The sequence below is a fragment of the Dasypus novemcinctus genome, chromosome 14 (genome assembly GCF_030445035.2).
Source record: "Dasypus novemcinctus isolate mDasNov1 chromosome 14, mDasNov1.1.hap2, whole genome shotgun sequence".
Taxonomy (NCBI): domain Eukaryota; kingdom Metazoa; phylum Chordata; class Mammalia; order Cingulata; family Dasypodidae; genus Dasypus; species Dasypus novemcinctus.
The window spans coordinates 9,533,450-9,552,783 of record NC_080686.1 but is presented as its reverse complement, the minus strand read 5'-3'; the positions used below and the strand labels follow the sequence as shown (position 1 = coordinate 9,552,783).

The following is a 19,334-nucleotide window of genomic DNA, read 5'->3' as shown; positions in this document are numbered from 1 at the left end:
TTAAATCTGAAGGTTCAGAAGAGCAGAAAAGTTACAATAATGATATAATAAATTATAATACCACTGCAGGTTAAAATGTTTGGGTGGAAATTGTTTTTATGTCATAGTATCTCTTCCTGAGAAGAATGGTGTTCCTCTAAAGGACAGTTTTGGGGGCTCTGATGGCTACTGTGTTTTGTGGCACATGGGCTGATTTGGCTCAAGTCAATGAGAACTGTAGCACAAGAGAGATCAGCACAAATAGGGTGGGCTTGCCAAGATTGCCAGCTGGCAGCCTCAGCCAGGCACCAGCTGAGACAGGGCAGGGCAGGGCATTCAACAGAGGAGCAAAGGGGGAGGCAGAATGGTGGCAAGGCAGGACAGCTTGGTGACAGCAGGGAGTCACATTGGGTCAGACCTGACCTAATCACCTCTGCATTTCCCTGGCCGTAGCAGTGAACATGTCATGAGCCTGCATGGGGATGGCACCTCTAGAGCTTACTGGGCCTGTGTGCTCTATCTCCCATGGCTCTTTTCAGTTCCATTCTCTCAGAAAAGCACATTCCAGAGCTGTAGGCTGGCTTATAGGAAGCTTGTGGTGTGACTAGATGGTCTCCAGATAGTAACTACAGGCACAGGGCATGGGGGATGAAGGTGGACACATACTCTGTAGAGGCTTCAGCCTCCTTTAGGATTGCAAAACTTTCCAGGAAAAGGAGGTCAGGAACAGGGAGAAAAACTTCCATTCTTTCATACAGGGCTACCTTGAAATCATTCTTGATTCTGACAGATGAAAAGTGCTGGAAAATCACCATGTCCAGCTTAGCACAGAACTTAGAACATGGCTGCATAGACCACGTCTGATTATGAGTCTGGAAAATTACTCTTGCTCTCTTCTTCCTATTATGAAAAGTTTATTTTATAATAATTGTCTGAACTCAAATCACTAGGACATTGCTTTTCCATTGGATCTTTTGCTTCAATTCCATCACTGGTTTAATATGTAAAAAAGAACATGGAAACTTTATTGCTGTTTACATATTATCCAGCAGTTCATCAAGGATATTATTCAAGGTACGTAGCCATAAATGAGATCAATCAAATGATATGTTAATATTATACAGTGTTTAAAGAACATGAACTTTCAAATTATCTATGACTCTGCTACTCTGAAACACTTAAAATTTCAGTCAGATAGCTGTAACCCAACAACAGACCTATAAAATGATAAAAGCCTAAAAAGGAGAAAGAGAGTAAAAATATGGATCCATTTTCTCCCCATGTAGAAGGGGAGAAATGATAAAAACAAAAGATAATATAGTGCCAGCTGTAATAAATACCCAAAGTGAAAAAGATAAACATTTAACTAAAATATGTTTAGGGACATATAGAATAGGCACAGTATTGGCAGAAGTTGCAGTTATAATAATGACAATAATAGCACTTACAGTAATAACAATAATTAAAAAACACATTTGTAACCTGCAAGGAGTTTAAAACCCCATCTAAATTCCAGCTGGCCTTTTTGAAGAAATTGATACACTGACCTTAAAATCCATATGCAAATATAGAAGACCCAGAAATTCCAAAAGAATCTTGAAAAACAACAAAGCAGGAGGAGACACACTCCCTAATTTAAACACTTATTACAATATAACAGTAATCAATACAATGTGGTACTGGCATAAATATATATATAGGCCAATAGAATAAAACTAAGAGTCACACCCAAAAGTACAGAAGTAAAAACTTAACTTTAACCAAAATTTTCCTGAAGCAGCTGGATGACAGACTCAACACAGACAAAGAATGCTGACTTGTAATTGGCATCTTCTCTTTGCTTATTTTGTGTTATTGTAACAAGGCTGTTTATCAGTATTTTACAATCTAAATATCCTGAGCAGTTCTCTGAGCGCTTTTTATAGGAGGATGCACCATGCTGAGCACTTTACATACATAATCCCTTTAATCCTCACCACAGCCCAGCTAAGTATATTTCCAGTTTCACAGATAAGGAAACTTAATTTGCTAAAGTCTCCTGGCTAAGGGTGGAATCAGCATTTGAACCCAGTCCAGTCTGATTTCAGAACTTCTGCTCTTTCCATTAAGCGCCTGTCTCTACCTGAATGCATTCTAAAAAGTATATGTGTACACTTCTATTATAGACATAATAGAATGCCTTCACTGCGGTTCTGCTGTTGTCCTTAAAGTTGGGATATTCTTTATGCCCCATGTGCAAATACGACATTTGCTATCAGAACTTGCCCCTCCTCCCTCGGCTCCAGCCACTCTTCAGCTCTGTCCAAGATAGCCTCTGCCCTCTCCCCTCTTTTCTAGATCCTGTTACCATGAACTCTTTCTTGCCAAATCCAGCACACAAGGTTTCAGTCCTTATTTTATTAGGCGTCTTCGCAGCATTACACGTAACTGCACACTCTCCTAACACTGTAAACCCCCAGCCCAACCGTGTGTGATGACATACTTTTTGGATTTTCCTCTTGTATCATCAGCTCCATCTTTTCAGTCTTCTTTGTTACTCACCTCTTCTGACTGTTCCCCCAGTGCTAAAAGACCTCAGAGCTTCATGCCAGGATTTTTTCTTTTCTTTGCCTATACTATTTCTCTACAGTGATGCTACACGCCAGTTCCAAAAGAACCCTCTGGAAGAAAGCACAGGAACAGGAATGTGGGAATGCCCTTGAGGAGGAAGCTGGCCGCTGGGGAAGGACTGTCTTTCACTGTGTAGCCTAGTCCCTTTGGAGCTTAGCACCTTGGAAAAAACATAACCTAATAGCATTAGCAAACAAGAGAGAGCGGACATACAATCTAATTAGCTGTAGGCTGAGAACCACAAAATACTTACAACCAAGCGAAAATCCTTGTCTGGATGTGTGATTTGTATGTCCAACTTTCTCAACGATACCTCGTCTTGGACGTCTCGGAGGACTCATAGGCCTCAACTGTTCTTATGCTTCCCTACAAACCTGTTCTTGCTCGTTTTCTCATGTTAGTATAGGGTCCCCTGTTCCACCCGCCACTCAAGCTGAGGGTCACTCTTAGTATTTCCTTCCACTGTATTCCCACACCACATTCGGTTCAGGATCAAGTCACTGCACAGGTCGAGGGCACAAACACTCACTCTCCTGTCTCCAGTGGAGCCAAGCGTCTCAGGACCCTGTGCTGTCTGACCTGGATAACCGCCACTGCCTCTTCACTGGAATCACTGCTCCACTGTGTCCCTTGCCCCATGGCTCTTTTTCCCAAACTATTCCCATCCAATAGCCAAAGGCATCTCTTTGAAACATAGTCCTTCCCGTCACTCTCCTGCTTGGTTCAATGGACAGTCAGGCAAACGCTGGGGATTCTCCATGTATCTGTGAGATTTGACAGGGCCTGGCCACCTCCCAGGCCCCCAAGTACTCCCTGAGGTCCTAACATGCCACACTGGCTTCCTCCTTCCTGCCAAAGAGTCTCCAGAGGAATGACCCCTGGAGCACGTAGTTATCTCCTTCCTGCTCTTTACCTGACCAATACCCACTTAGCTTTTAGGTCTCAGATTAAACACCACATTAGATTATCCATTCTTGAATCCTCTAAACCACATTCTGTCTCTTCTCCATTGTTCTCTCTCATAGTCTCCTGTTATTTTTTCTTACCACAGCATTTATTACAACTTGTGACCCTAAATGTATTTGTTTTTAACTGCAAGTTTAATTTCTGGTTTTGTTAACCACTGTAGAACCTGACACAGGATCATGGTGGAAATATTTTTTCCTTAATGAAAAGAAGGAAGAAATTTAGGACAAGGGACAAAAGGAAGGCTCACAAGAAGAAAGGAAGAATAAGATGAGGTACAGGAAAAGGAAAATATGCTTTTTTTCTGAGTTGCACTCAATTAATTTCCATAAAACTATTATGTAATATAACTATTAAATTGGAGGGTTCTGTCCTTCCATGATTTTTATGCAAAGGTATAACTATTTAGGAAGTCCTACAAATTATATACTATTGCAGGAGAGACTATGTCTCCAATTTTAAATATTTCTGCAATGACGGTAAGTAGGCAATGTGCATTTATAGGGTATAAAATTAAATAGTTATCCCTAAGTTAAATATCTCAAAGAAAAAGAAAGGGAATGGCTAAGGAAAGGTGAAAGAAAGGCAAAGTTTAATGGAAATCACCATGGGCTAGGATCCAGGGAATGAAGTTCTAGACGCTGCTCTGCCATGAGACAGGACACTAGGGAATTCATTTCATCTTTCTTTGCCTCAGTTCCTCTGCTCAAAGTGATCTCCAAGACCAGTATTTCCTTTCTGATTAAAATAAAAATTCCTGTGGTTTTATTAATTATGCATTTATTTAGTAATCATTCAACATGCAGCAGATCTGGAAAAAGGTGTGTCTGGGCTCTGAAGTGATTGTCCAGCTTGGTGGGTAGGGAGGGTCCTCTGAATTGCTATTTGTCGTTGTTGTTCTTGTGTCTTTTAGTGATTTATAAAACTTAAGTGTATATGTTGGTTACTCTGACTTCCAGCACTTTGAGAAGCCTTGTAGAAACGTTTTCCTTAATTGCCTGAGTTGCAGGAAGTTGTCTAGAACAACAATGACCAAGAGACTCTGACGTATTATAGTCCTGAGATCTCAAGCATAGTTTGATAATATTTCACAGCTCAGAGGACACGAGCGTTTTGACCAAATATATCTGACCCTGAACTGTTTGGCCTCAAATAAACTTCCCTTAATTTCAAAGCTGGCACAAATGAGCTGTCTGCCATCAGAAGATAAACTTATACTTATCTTAGAAAAATGATATTGTTGGAGGTAAGGCAACAGACTGAGATCAAGACCCATGATCATCATGGTAAGTAAAATGAGATATAAAACTTATCACAGAATTTCATCAGGGCTCATTTGACCTGTTGGATAGTGGAGGGGGAATTATTATGGCAAAAGAATCTACCCTAAGGCAATGTCTTTTTTTTCCCCTCCTCACAGATCTTGATTTCTTCTGACATGGCAATTTCTGACATTTTACAGGAAACACATAGTGATCAAGTTGTCTTTAGGTTCAATGATAGTTATAAAGATATTTGGGGTAAAACAGATTGTATAGCAAAAGCTTAAGAAAAGCAATTTTGAAAACCAAGGAACAAGATTTAGAGATGATTTTCGTTGCAGGGACTGATGGTTGTGCAATTTTCCTTTTCTGTATCAGGAGAGTGTGGACAAGATGAACTCACAGGCTCTAATGTGGGTCACATAAAGTCACCAATGACTGGGGAGTTAAAAGTGGAAGTACAGATAGAAAGACAGGAATCTTTCCAGCTACCGACCTAAGTCTTCTAATAGTTTTTTCTTACCTTATTGATAAAAAATATAAATATATATATACATAAGAGTGTATAAGAGCTCTTCATATCTTATTAGAAAGCATATTGCTAAGTGTTTCTCCAAGACAGATATTTAATGATTTTCTTCATACACACACACACACATATAAAAGCAAAGAATTAGTAGAGGTTTAAGCATAATTTTAATTAGATATTACATTGATTTGTAAATTGTAGAGCTTCATCATTATCACAGCAAGTGAACCTAGAAAATATTAATGACTATTCAGATGAAAAGACCTTGTTGTATCTAATAGACCTCAGAAGCCCAGTTCTCAAAAATCCCCAGGAACCCAAGGCCAAATGCTATGGTCCTCTGTCCAAAAACTCATTTCCAAGGCCAAATGCTATGGTCCTATGTCCAAAAACCCATTTCCAAGACCAAATGCAATGGTTCTCTGTCAAAAAACCCATTTCCAACACAATCCAACTTTCACTTCCCATGCTGCAGGACAACTAGACTTGAATCAGCCTTAGTCTAAACATGGCTTGGTACTAACTCAATCTCTCCCTTTTCTTTTGGTCCAATACTTCCTACAACCCTGTGGGACTTGCTCATCTCATTGTTTTCAGTGTGTCCACCTGTGTAATTGTGAGCACATCATAACTTCTCGGATGCCCCATGTCCTGATCTGTTAAACAGGGACAATGCCCTCTGACTTCAGGCTGTCATGTATGCTGCCGAAACGAGCTATGCACTGCACACATCACTGCATCCGGGGGATTGGATTTTGTTTTCTTGTTCCTGAGCGTTTTTTACTGTCTTTCTTTCAATCCACCATGAGCATATTCTCATTTGATATGTCTTGGTGTGTGTTCCAGGATGCAAATCCAAAGCATTCACGATGCTAACCATTGGCAGCAATTCTCCATACTTTTAGTTTCCAATTTTCTTCTCTTTGCTCAAAATGTACCACTGAAGGAGCTGGAGGGGCAGCCTCAGAGATGTGCTGTTTCTGATTATCCGTAGAAGAAACGCTGCGGGGGCAATGGCACTGTCAGTTCCATCTGCTACCTCATCACTGGGACTTGGTCTCGGCTGTCTCCCTCCTCAGAGTATGTGGCCAGTGTGCTGGGGTGGGAACGTCCACCAAGAATCTCACTGCCTAGATTAGTTTTATAAGAATTCTCTTGTCCACAGCCTAATGCTGTATATGTGCCATGAAAAAAGTAGAGCAAAACAAAACAAAAACCTAGGTCCAATCTATAACTGTCCTAATAATCCTATTTAAATTTACCATATTTAAATCCAAGAGTGTGAGATTGCTATTAAGCTACAAGAAGTCATGTGAAAACCCTCAAAGGAGACTTAATGGATTTCAAATATGTATATTTTCCAAACAAAGGAAAAATAACTATTTCCCCTTAGCATTCCAAAAGAAAGAGCTAAAGAGCTCTAAACTTTAATGGGACCTCCTAAAATTCAGAGTACTACAACAATGGCCCCCTCACCCCCACACCACTAGCCATGCAGATTCTCACCAACACAGTTAGCAATTATTAGAACTCAGTTGGGATAATACGTTTTTGTTTTGCAGGATTTTTTTGTTATTGTTTTGTTTTGCTTATTTGTTATTGTTGTTGCCTTTTCTTGGACCCTGAGTTTTCCAGGTATTGGCTCTAAATTTTCTAAGTGCCAAATGCCCTCTTTTTAGAGTTCTTTTCCTAAGCACTTTCAAGAGACTAAGAGACAGAATAAGATGTTTTAGATCAGATTTATAGTAACCTCAAGGAAATGCCCTTTGTCCCCAATGAGCCATCAGCAAGCTAGCACTTCCTGAGTTACCTAACCTGTTCTAAACAGGCCAAGAAGCCAGGTGCTCAAGAGTGCCTGCACTGGCTACAAAGTACTCCCTAAGGGGGACCTCTGGGCATTCTGCTCCTGGGCTGTGGGCATGTCAGCCAAGAAGCTCAAAGCAAGGTTCTGTACAGAGACTTTCAAAAAGCAAATGGCCCAGTATGAAATATTGTAAGACAGAGAAGTGCAGCTGTCTGATTGTGATATATAATAGAAACTATATAAAATTATTTAAAATGACATAGGTAAAGACATCAAGTGGAATTCTTCAGTCAAGGATGTGTTCACAGCTATTTGAAAAGAACAAACACAGGAAGAGTCTAAATTTAAGTAGACAAAAATGTGCTATTTTCAACCTGTATAAGCAAAGTACATTGAATCGTGAGTCTGATTCTCTTTTTTTTAAAAATTTTTTTAATTTTTAAAATTTTATCCCCTCCAGTCCCCCTTGTCTGTTCTCTGTGTCTATTTGCTGCGTCTTCTTTGGCTGCTTCTGTTGTTGTCAGTGGCACGGGAAGCTGTGTTTCTTTTGGTTGCGTTACCTTGTTATGTCAGCTCTCCGTGTGTATTGCGGCGCCATTCCTGGGCAGGCTGCACTTTCTTTTACGCTGGGCGGCTCTCCTTACGGGGCGCACTCCTTGCGTGTGGGGCTCCTCAGCGCAGGGACACGCCTGTGTGGCACGGCACTCTTTGCACACATCAGAACTGCACGTGGGCCAGCTCCACAAGGGTCAAGGAGGCCCAGGGTTTGAACTGCAAACCTCCCATGGGTAGACGGACGCCCTAACCACTGGGCAAGTCCGCTTCCCTGTGAGTCTGATTCTTTTTCATGGGTAGCTATGTATAGCTGTGCTGTCTACCATGGTAGCCACTAGCCACAGATGGCTATTTAAATAAATTAAAATTTAATAAATTGAAAATTTAGCTCTGTGATCACACTAATCATATTTCAAGTGCACAACAGCCAAGTGTTGTAAGTGGCTGTTGCATTGGATAGTGCAGATATGCAGCACTGGAATCATCCCAAAAAGTTCTAGTGGACAGCAAGGATCTAGGTTGTTTGAAACAGCACATACTATTTTCAAATAAAGGGCCATACACTTGAAGAGAATATATGTTTAACATAGCAAGTGTTTCCTATCATTCATTCTGAATGGCATCAGAAGGCACCAAGACAAAATGAATGTTAATGATTGTTTCTTCAGTATGTCTTTCCTAGTTAAGAGTCAAAAGAAAAATAAACAATTTTATGATGTGATATCTATACTTTTATTTCTATTCTGTTGTAAATCCACCTTATACTTTGAGGGCAACTGAACATTGCAAGTAAGAGAACCTCAAAAGGCATGGCAAGCCTCTGCCATAATGTCCTTTATGGAAAGTAACAAAAGAAAATCTTCACTTAAAAAGCTCTGAATGATACAGCCACTCTGGAAAACAGTTTGGTAGTTTCTTATAAAACTAAATATGAATTACCATACAACCCAGCAACTGCATTCCTGGGCACTGATCCTACAGAAATGAAAACTTAGGTTCACACATAAATGTTCATAGGCGCTTTATCCATAATAGCCCCAACCTGGAAATAATCCTAATGCCCTTCAGTGGATATATGGTTAAACAGTTTATATGGTTCTATCCACACCACAGAACACTACTCAGCAATAGAAAGAATACATACAACAACTTGGATGAATCTCCAGGGAATTACACTGACTGAGAGCCAATCCAAGAAGTTTACAGTTTACATATTATATGATTCCATTCAAATAACATTTTTGAAAAGAAATGGCAAAATTACAGAAACGGGGAAGAGATTAGTAATTGCCAGGGGTTAGGGAGGTCGATGGGTTTATTAAAGGGTAACACAAAGGAATCCTTTGTTGATGGGGACTGGTTGGTGTCATAACTGTGGTGGTGTACACACAAACCTATACACAGACCCAAATTGCACAGAAATAAGCACACACACATACAAATAAGTACAAATAAACCTTGGGAAATATGAGTAAAATTAGTGGATTGGATCAATGTCTGTATCCTGGTTGTGATATTGCACAACGGTTTTGCAAAACTTTACCCTTTAACAAAATATGGTATGTCTGTACTATTTCTTATAACTGCATGTGAATCTACAATTAATCTCAATAAAAACTTCAATTATGTGTTTGTGGGAGTATTAGTCAGCCAAAAGGGTACTGATGCAAAATACCAGAAATTGGTTAGTTTTTATAAAGGGTATTTATTTGGGGTAGGAGCTTACAGATACCAGGCCATAAAGCCTAAATTACTTCCCTCACTAAAGTCTATTTTCACATGCTGGAGCAAGATATCTGCTGACGTCTATGAGGGTTCAGGCTTCTGGGTTCCTCTGGGCTCAGCTCCTGTTTTCCCCGCAAGGTCAGCTGTAGACTATGAGGATCTCTAGGCTTTGCCTCTCTCCACAAGGCCGCATGTAGACTATCAGGAGTGTTAAGCTCCCCGGAGCTCCAGTTTAAGACTTCAGCATCACACTCTAACATTAAAACTCCAACATAGAAAGCCCTCCACTCTGTTCTTTGCCATGCCCCACCGAGGGGTGGGGACTCAATGTCCTAACCACGTGGTCCAATCAAAGCCCAAATCATAACTTAATCACGCTCAGGTACAGACCAGATTACAAACATAATCCAATATCTATTTTTGGAATTCATAACTATGTCAAACTGCTACACTCCACCCTCTGACTTCCAAAAAGACATTACAATATTCAAAAAAGCCTTAAATCAGCAACAATGCAACTACTAAATCATATCAAAATCAATTTAAAGAAATACAGTTTGTCTTGGGCCAAGGTCCTGTTTGTTATAGATCTCTGAAACTTATAAAACAACTTATTTGTTTCCAATACACAAATGGACAGACAAAGGATAAACAAACACTTTCACTACAATAAGAAGAAACTGGGAGGGAAACATAAATCATGGGTCCTCTACAGTTCAGTAAATTGACAGGGCATCCTCCATTTGATTTCAGTCTGAGAGTCATTCCCTTTCCATATACTTGCCCAATGGCCATTTTCTTGGCTCCACCATTATCAAGTATCTGGGTGTCCACCAAGCTCCAGATCTTACCTCCCAAGAGTGCTGGGGTGATTGCCACACCTTACCCAATCTTTGGGTTAGAGTCTTAAGCCCCCTAGTACAGTGATGTGAAGACAACATTCCCCCTAACCTTTGGCAAACAGGCTCAACCCATTCAGAGCAATGAGTTGACCACCTGGCCTTCCCTAATCCAAGGGGTACAGGTCCACCCCTCTCAGACCTGTGGGTGATGACCTTAACCACCCTAATCCTTGCGGAATGTGCTCCACCCTCTCTGTACCCTGGGGCAGCAAAACTCTCCCAGAACATTGGGTGGGAACATCCACCCTCTTTAACTGCTGGGGCAAAAACAAACTCACCCTCTCTGTACACATGGGAGGGGTTCCTCTGTTGGCCCAAGGTGATGTCTTAATTCCAAATCTCAGCTTCCATGGTTTTCCTCTTGAGGTCATTTCCCCTTTAATCTCTCCTTTCCATGTCCTTTTTATTGCAGGCTGAAAGTGGTTTTGTTCATACAGTTCTCTCAAAAACCTTGTTGGTTTATCATGCAAGAAGCAGGAGTCCAAGCCATCAGACAGTAAAACGTTCCAGAAGTCTTTCTGAGATAACTGCATCTTCAATCCTGATTTGCAAGTTCCAAGTTTAAGTCTTCCAATGGGGCACTTTCATCTGGGAACTTGATTTCCAGAGGCTTGGAATTTCCAGAATTAGTTTCTGTTTTCTTTGTGCCTGACAGTTCAGTCCTCAGTACATCTCTCTTGTTTAGCATTTTGCTATAAGCTGCAAGTAAAGGCCAAACTGCATTCTCTGTGTTTACTTTGGAAATTTCTTCAGCTAAATGCCCAGGCTCACCATTTTCAAATTCTGCTTTCCATAAAACACCAGGAGTTAATCTTCATAAGTTCTCTGTAACTTTAAAACAGGGATTGCCTTTCCTCCAGTTTCCAATAATAGTTTCATCATTTATTTTTAAGGCATCATAAAAAGTTTCTTTTTTTTTTCCTCTCCCCTCCCCCACCCCGGCCCCGGTTGTCTGTTCTCTGTGTCTATTTGTTGCGTGTTCTTCTTTGTCTGCTCCTGTTGTTGTCAGAGGCATGGGAATCTGTGTTTCTTTTTGTTGTGTCATCTTGTTGTGTCAGCTGTCTGTATGTGCGGCACCATTCCTGGGCAGGCTGCACTTTCTTTTGCACTGGGTGGCTCTCCTTTCAGGGTGCACTCCTTGTGCATGGGGCTCCCCTATGCAGGGACACCACTGTGTGGCATGGCACTCCTTGCGCACATCAGCTCTGTGCGTGGGCCAGCTCCACACGGGTCAAGGAGGCCCGGGGTTTGATCTGTGGACCTCCCATGTGGTAGACAGACGCCCTATCCTCTGGGCCAAGTCCACTTTCCATAAAAAGTTTCTTTAGTATCCATATCTCTTCAAAGCTATCCAGGCCTTTTCCATCAAGCATCTCACAATTCCTCCAAAAAATACCCCTTAACCATTTATAAAACCTTCCCAGCATTTCTGTAATTGCAAAAGCACTTCTCTACTCCTCTGTACCAGATTCTGTATTTGTCAGTCAAAGGGGTGCTGATGCAAAATACCAGAAATTGGTTGGTTTTTATAAAGGGTATTTATTTGGGGTAGGAGCTTACAGATACCACGCCATAAAGCATAAGTCACTTCCCACACCAAAGTCTATTTTCATGTGCGGAGCAAGATGGTTGCTGACGTCTGTGAGGGTTCAGGCTTTCTGGGTTCCTCTGGGCTCAGCTCCTCTGTTTTCTCCACAAGGTCAGCTGTAGACTATGAGGCTCTCTAGGCTTTGCCTCTCTCCATAAGGCCAGCTGTCAACTCTGAGGCAAAGGGCTCTGTCTCTCTCCCCAGTGCTCCAGCTTAAGACTTCAGCATCACACTCTAACACCAAAACTCCAACATAAAAAGCCCTCAACTCTGTACTTGGCCATGCCTTTTATCTGTGAGTACCCACACACCAAGGGGTGGGGACTCAATGCCCTAATGACATGGTCCAATCAAAGCCCTAATCATAACGTAATCATGCCCAGGTACAGACCAGATTACAAACATAATCCAGTATCTATTTTTGGAATTCATAACTATGTCAAACTGCTACAGTGGGTATATGGGAACTCTGTACTTTCTGTGCAATTTTTCTATAAACTTAAAACTGCTCTAAAAATAAAATTTATTAAAAACAAATTTCAATGATAAAAACGTGCTCTGGCCTTAAGTCTTGGCATCTAGTCTCTGCAGGTCACAGATTTACTAATTGCTGTTATTTACACAGATTTTTAAGACATAAAACTTGATACTGAAGTGGTCTTTTTTAGGTTTAGAACACAATATGTCTTGTATATTTATTTGCTTTCAATAATATAAAGCATTAAAGGTAACAGTAAATGCAACAGTTTTACTTTTTGGCAGACTTCCTATATAAATAAATTTGGACCAAATCCTGTCAGATCACGTTGTTTTCGGAAATCAACAACAACACGTGTATATGGTGAATTCAGCTAGAACTGTCTAAGTGACTCAAGGCCACTCTGCCCGTGTCTGGTGACTCACCGAGCCCCAGGTGGGTCCGCGTGAGCCTGAAGGGCTGTGGAACTGCCTCCGTGCTGGCCCTGGGCGCCGTCTCTGCCGGGAAGAGCGTACACTCGCTGCACCACAACTCGGACACGGACTCCTCGGTTTTCTGCCACATCCAGGAGAGAGTCTCTCAGGAGAGGGTGGGCTGGGAAGTGCTGCTTCACTTCTTTGTGCCCATGGGTGCAGTCTGTCTTCGGAGTGGCCCCATCACCACACAGAACCTGGCCAAAACACAAAGACAGAGCCACTTCAGTGTAACTCAGGACCGCATGCTGCATACCTGAAAGCGTCAGCCTCAGGGAATCCTCCAACAGAACTGCACTGCACCAACAGAATGTAAGGGCAGAAACCTGCAACACCTGCGGCGAGGTCCTGGGTCTGCCAGGCACCCAACTGCTGAGCACGGGCAAATGAGCAATAGAAACCTGGGTAACAGCAGGCATTTCCCTCAAAGGAATCATTGTGAGTCTTTGAAAACACTTGGGAAGTCCTGCTATTAAAATACCTTATGGTAATTTTAAAAAATTTTCTTTTCTGAGTTAATTTCAACAGGACAAACAAAAAACAAAAAAACAGAATAAGTGGGGTTTCATAAAAAATTAATCATTTTATTAAGTGCTGGTTATGTGTAACTTCACTAGGCTACATACTTTAAATGCTCACGTACTCTTCGAACATTTAAGATAATGAAGCAAGAGAACTTCTAGATTGCTTACTACATTCTAGGTACTATTCTTTACAGATTGTGCTTACATGTTGAACATATTTACACACACAACCATCTTAAAAGGCAGATGATGCCATTATCCTCATTTTATAGATAAGAAAACTGAGACACCCAGTTACATTAATTATTTCACTCTAGGTCATTCATCATTTGAAACAGGGTATATAGAGTGCAGCCTCATTGTCACTGTTGAGAGATGAAAGCATATCTCATGAATTTAATATCACACAGCTGTTAAAGCAGCAATGGACTTTGAGCCATACTTTAAATCTGTTTGAGCATAATCTCCTCGACACTTTTCTTTTGATAGTTAAAGGGAGGTTTTGCTTGATTATATATATATATATATATATGTATATATATATATACACACATACACAAAACAGGATGAAAGTTTGTCCACTTTTTCTGTTTTTCTTATATCCCCTCAAGCTGTTTGCTGGTCTCATACCCCACGGCCCTTGAGGTCGTGGCTGATCTTGAGGATGGACCATTAAGAGAAGCATGACCCCTGCGGGCAGCTCCTGGTGTGAGCCTCAGGACACTGCTCTGCAACCTCAGTGATCCCATTGGAATCCTGGCAGAAGATCATGGCTCAGGGCCCATTAAATTAACAAACAAACAAACAAAAATCCAAAAACCTCCACGGTTTAATCCCAAGCTTATACAGCTCTTTTTATCCCAAGGGGTACAGATATTGTAGAAAAGAAAAACATGATTTCCGTTTTTATTAAATAAAAGGCTTAAACAAAAATCTTACACAATTATGAGAACAGAGAAAATAAAAACGTTCACATAATTTAATGAATTAGAATAAAAATATTAAAAAACACATAATTAAAAAGAGGAAATATTATAAAAATTATTGCTGATCTAAACTATAATTTCTTCAGGCATAAAAATAATATAATGCTCTAGCATATATGTATGCTATTTACCTGGAGGGGAACCGAAGCCCTTCAAATCAGGAGACCAATATGATCACAAAGCATAAAACCGCTAAGCCAATGAAATTTTACCTGACTTTCAGGTGAATTATCTGTTAGACCTTGAAGCCTGAACATTTGTTCCAAAGAGATGATTCTTCTTGGAAGTGTTGTGTCCTGACAGAGAACTTCCTGAGTTGATGCTGAACCTTCTTTGGCAATAACTTTTTGGCAAAAATAAGTATTCAAAATGACAGGGCAACTTCCATCTGGAATAATAAGCTTTTGCCTGGAAAAGAGGAAGAAACACAATGGTTTATTTACAACTCTGGTTTCCCTCACCATTTTGCTAAACCAGGAATGCCAATGAGCAGTGGCTCTCCCACTGTCGCGGCAGAAATGATGCCAGCCAATGGAGTCAAAACTGCCTTTACACTCTTTGAGCGACTGTCATGGAACCTGATTTTATTTTTCATGTGAAAGTCCTGTGTCAGGAGAGGAAAGCATAGGAGAAGGGCTAAATGTCTGGGCTTCTGCCTGTAGGACCCCAGAGTCTGGAGACTGTGACCTCAGGACACCCTCACGGAGGAATAGAGGGATTGAAAGACTATCACTAGACTCTAAAAGGTGCCCAGACAACAAAATACATTTTATTAATAAAACCTTCAGACATCTCAGTGGCCTTTAATCTTTCAGAGAACATATCATTAAATGCCAATTGCTTTCAAACTGACCAAAGTCATTTAAACACCTCACATTTAAGTAGGAAAGGTGTGGGGATATAATGAACAAAATTCTTTTGGTTCCCCTCAGATCTTCCCTCTAATAAAATTCTGAAAGTCCACTCCTCAGAACAGTTGCTTAACATTAGGTGGGAAGCAGAAGCTGAAGCAGCTAGGGACCTTGGGAGGGTGCATTCTCTGGTTTTCTTTTTGCCTCATATATCCCAGATTTGTTTCTGAAGAAGCCAGCAACCGAGAAATGCCTTTGGGGATAGACAAACACACCAAAATTGCAGGGAAAGCTTGTTCTGTCTAGCTAAAGGACCAGAAAAGGGATAGGCAAGCAAGACAGAAAACTTTAAGACAATAACTGGTCTAAGCCGCTCACAGAGCGCAGGAAGAATTATGGCCCCTTTCCCATCCAAGACAGTAAAGGATGACTTAGGGAGCCTAGACTTCTACCATTGCCAGTAGAACGAGGGACCCCACATGATACCCCCATTCAGGCAGAAGACAGAATCAGGATTTTCAGCCAATGGACTCGTAATGACTCCCTCCCCCACCCCATGGTGATACTGGAGACCAGGTGGGGCTCCTGGACTTCCACCTTATCTGACAGTAGGAACCAAGCACACTGCCACTCCCCTTTGGGATAGTTCCAAAAAGCTTAATGGAGAGTAAGGACTTTCATCACTGCCAAACAGGAATAAGGCACCCATTGCTGTTTCAGCCAGGGTAGTTTTCGTGGAGGCTTAGTGGGCAGCTCCCACCCCTGTGAAGCATTAACAGCAAACCCACCACTCTCTCTTGCCTGTCAGTGGAGACGTTGTAGGCAACCTGGACTCTACCCCTACCTGGCAAGATAAGGACAGCCCTCCCCACCAGTTTCCACTGCCAGAGCAGTGTCAGACAAAGCTATTTTTAACAAGTTTAAATAAGACCCAGGATCTCATAACATAATCCTCAAAATGCCCAGGTTTAAATCTAAAATCATTCATATATTAAGAACTAATAAAATCTCAATGTGAATGAAAGAGATAATCAAGAGATGTTATTGCTGAGATAACACAGATGTTAGAATTATCTGAAAAAGATTTTACCACTTCAATAAATTACAAAAGCACTTGAGAAAAATGAAATAATAGAAAGCCTTGACAAAGAAATAGGAGATGTAAAAATGGAAATTTTAAAAATGAAAAATACAATAATTAAAATTTTAAAACTCAGTAGATGGGCTTGACAGCAGAATGGAGAGGGGAGAGGAAAGAACTGGTGAACTTGAAGCTAAACTAGTAGAAATTGCCTAAATTGAATAACAAAGGGAAAAGGGAAAATGGACTGAAGCTTCAGGACCTATGGCAGGCAGAAAGAAAAATGGAAAGGGTGAAAACATAGGTAACTACAATAGGTTTTCCTACTCCTTTTGAGTTTTACAAATTGTATTTGGAGGTTTTAATGAAAATTTAAAAATAGATGTGGTTCAAAATGTATATAAAGGAAATTTTTAGGACAACATATTATAAATGGTAGGAGGTAAAGGGATGTGCTGTAAAGGGATGTACATTTCACACGAATAAAATGTTGACAGCAGTAGCTGTGATAAGTTGCACACATATACATACACATAAATAAAATGCAATGCCTAAAGCAAAGACTAAAATAACTACAAAAAGAGAAATACTCAAAAACAAAGATAAATTAAAAAGAAATTTAAAAGAATTCTGCGACATGAAGGCAGAAAACAAATTGAAAAATAGAAGAAAATGAAAAATAAAATGGTAGACTGAAGAGCTAAATATCAATAATCAGATCAAATGCAAATGCAAATCCACCAACTAAAAGTTAGAGATTGGCAGAGTGGATTAAAAAACATGATGAATCTGTGATCTACAAGAATTCATTTCAAATAGAAAGATATAGGTAGGATGAAAGTAAAAGGATGGAAAAAGAGATATCATGCAAACATTAATAGAAAGAAAGCATGTGTTGCCATATTAATATCTGCTAAAGTAGGCTTCAGAACAAAAAAAAAGTACCAGCAACAGAAATGGACATTGCATAATGATAAAAGAGTGAATCGATTAGGAAAACACAACACTCCTAAATGTATACGTATAAACAACATACACTCAACATACATGAAACAAAAACTGATAAAACAGACAGGAAAAAAAGAAATTCACAATTATATTTGGAGAATTCAACACCCCTCTCTCAACAATGGCTAGAATAACTAAATAGAAAGACTTAGAAAGGGACTGGCCCCATGACTATAATAAAACAGCCGGGTGGGAAAAAGGAGTGCAGTGTCAGATACACTTGTCTGGGTAAGACTGTAGGTCCACTGAATATAGCCAGATGGATGAAAGATGTTACAAACTTGCATCTTTGTTATGCCTTCAGAGTTAATTTACAAACGTATGACAAAGTAATAGTATTTTAACAGCTAAGTTGAAGAAGGCACTATGTAAAGTGTATGTATGCATTTAGAACCTGGCATTTGAAGATAAACATACCAATATCAGACAATATCCTGCCTAAATCAAAGTCTTGTTTAAGGCCATTAAGTCTAAACTGAATTAAAAACAAGCAAGCACACAACCACAATTAAGTGAAAGTTTAATTTGGCCTTCCTTCTCTGCTACCAAAAATCGTTACAACTTTCGAAGCTATTTTAACCAGTTTAGACCTATTTATTCTATTTATCTCAAGTAAAAAAAGATAACATCTTATTTTGATATAAGCCTTATTTGAAAAGAGCATTAATTCACTCCTTTTTTTTTTTTAAAGATTTATTTTTATTTATTTAATTCCCCTCCCCTCCCCCGGTTATCTGTTCTCTGTGTCTTTTTGCTGCGTCTTGTTTCTTTGTCCGCTTCTGTTGTCGTCAGCGGCACGGGAAGCGTGGGCGGCGCCATTCCTCGGCAGGCTGCTGCCTCCTTCGTGCTGGGTGGCTCTCCTTATGGGTGCACTCCTTGCGCGTGGGGCTCCCCTACGCGGGGGACACCCCTGCGTGGCACGGCACTCCTTGCGCGAATCAGCACTGCGCTTGGGCCAGCTCCACACGGGTCAAGGAGGCCCGGGGCTTGAACCGCGGACCTCCCATGTGGTAGACGGACGCCCTAACCACTGGGCCAAAGTCCGTACTCCTTTTAACACCTCCACATGTTCTTTGCCTACTCCTAGTCAGGAGCACATAGCTAATTATGCAAATAAGGCATAATATATACACATGTGCAAATCAAAAGCTGCCATTGTTCCCATCACTTTTTGACAAAGTTAACAAACCCATGTTAGCTACCATATTACTCCATCAAAATGAATTAAAACCATTAATATATCTGGTCTGCAGTATGTGCAAACTGTATTTTAGTAGGGCAATGTAAACATTTATTTGGATCTCAACATAGATTACATTCTTGGTGATTTGCTCACTTCCCCCACCTCTTCTTTATTTACAGACAGACTTAACATGTACATTTATGAATCAAGTTTTTAAAAATTCCTCACTAAACTTTATTATTATGCTAGTATTTTGACTAGCTAATAAAGTTTAACATTGTCTGTTAATATTTGCCTACTAGAAATGTAGGCCCCTTTAAATGCTAAGTCTTATATTCTGCCATTTTCCTTAATATTTAATATTAAATTTTATATGAAAAATTTCAAAATAAATTCTTGATTAAATAGCAACTGAAATTCTGAGAAGGCTGAGCTGGCAGGGACCATTCTTGGCAATTAAGCTATAACTCACTCAGTTCTAGATGGGAAAAAAATGAAGTTAGCTGACAGGGAATTATCAAAAGTAAACATTAAATGAATATTCTAGGCTTCATCAAAAGATAGAAAACTACACAAATGATGCTGTTAGAGTGGGCAATATTGTCATTAATTAAATGCATATTATTTGGCAATAGCACATTCATTTATGATTAGTCAAGCCTGGCCTTCTGTGTTAGTAGCAAAGTTGGAGTTCACCTAAATTCAAAATCTTCATAATTCCTGCAGATTAGTCATGTTTTAGAGATGATATAGAATGTAGATATAGAGTTATATCCAATCAAGCAAAAATTTAAAAATAACTGATTGACCTGGTGGATTTCTTTTATGAT

At 40.1% G+C, this 19,334-nt stretch overlaps 1 protein-coding gene across 7 annotated transcripts in view; it reads right to left on the bottom strand.

Annotated features, from left to right (window-relative positions):
- Window positions 1-19,334, bottom strand: part of SPIDR (scaffold protein involved in DNA repair) — a 579,802-nt gene that overhangs the window by 161,562 nt on the left and 398,906 nt on the right. For all 7 annotated transcript variants that reach the window (XR_011645614.1, XR_009180381.2, XM_058275512.2 and 4 more), the window contains 2 exons: window positions 14,594-14,789; window positions 12,824-13,068 (listed from right to left, as the gene is read on the bottom strand). Coding sequence is in view for 5 of the 7 variants with exons in the window: in XM_058275512.2 (XP_058131495.1) it covers window positions 12,824-13,068; window positions 14,594-14,789 (441 nt within the window). In the remaining 2 variants the exon portion in view is untranslated. The remainder of the gene's footprint in view (window positions 1-12,823; window positions 13,069-14,593; window positions 14,790-19,334) is intronic.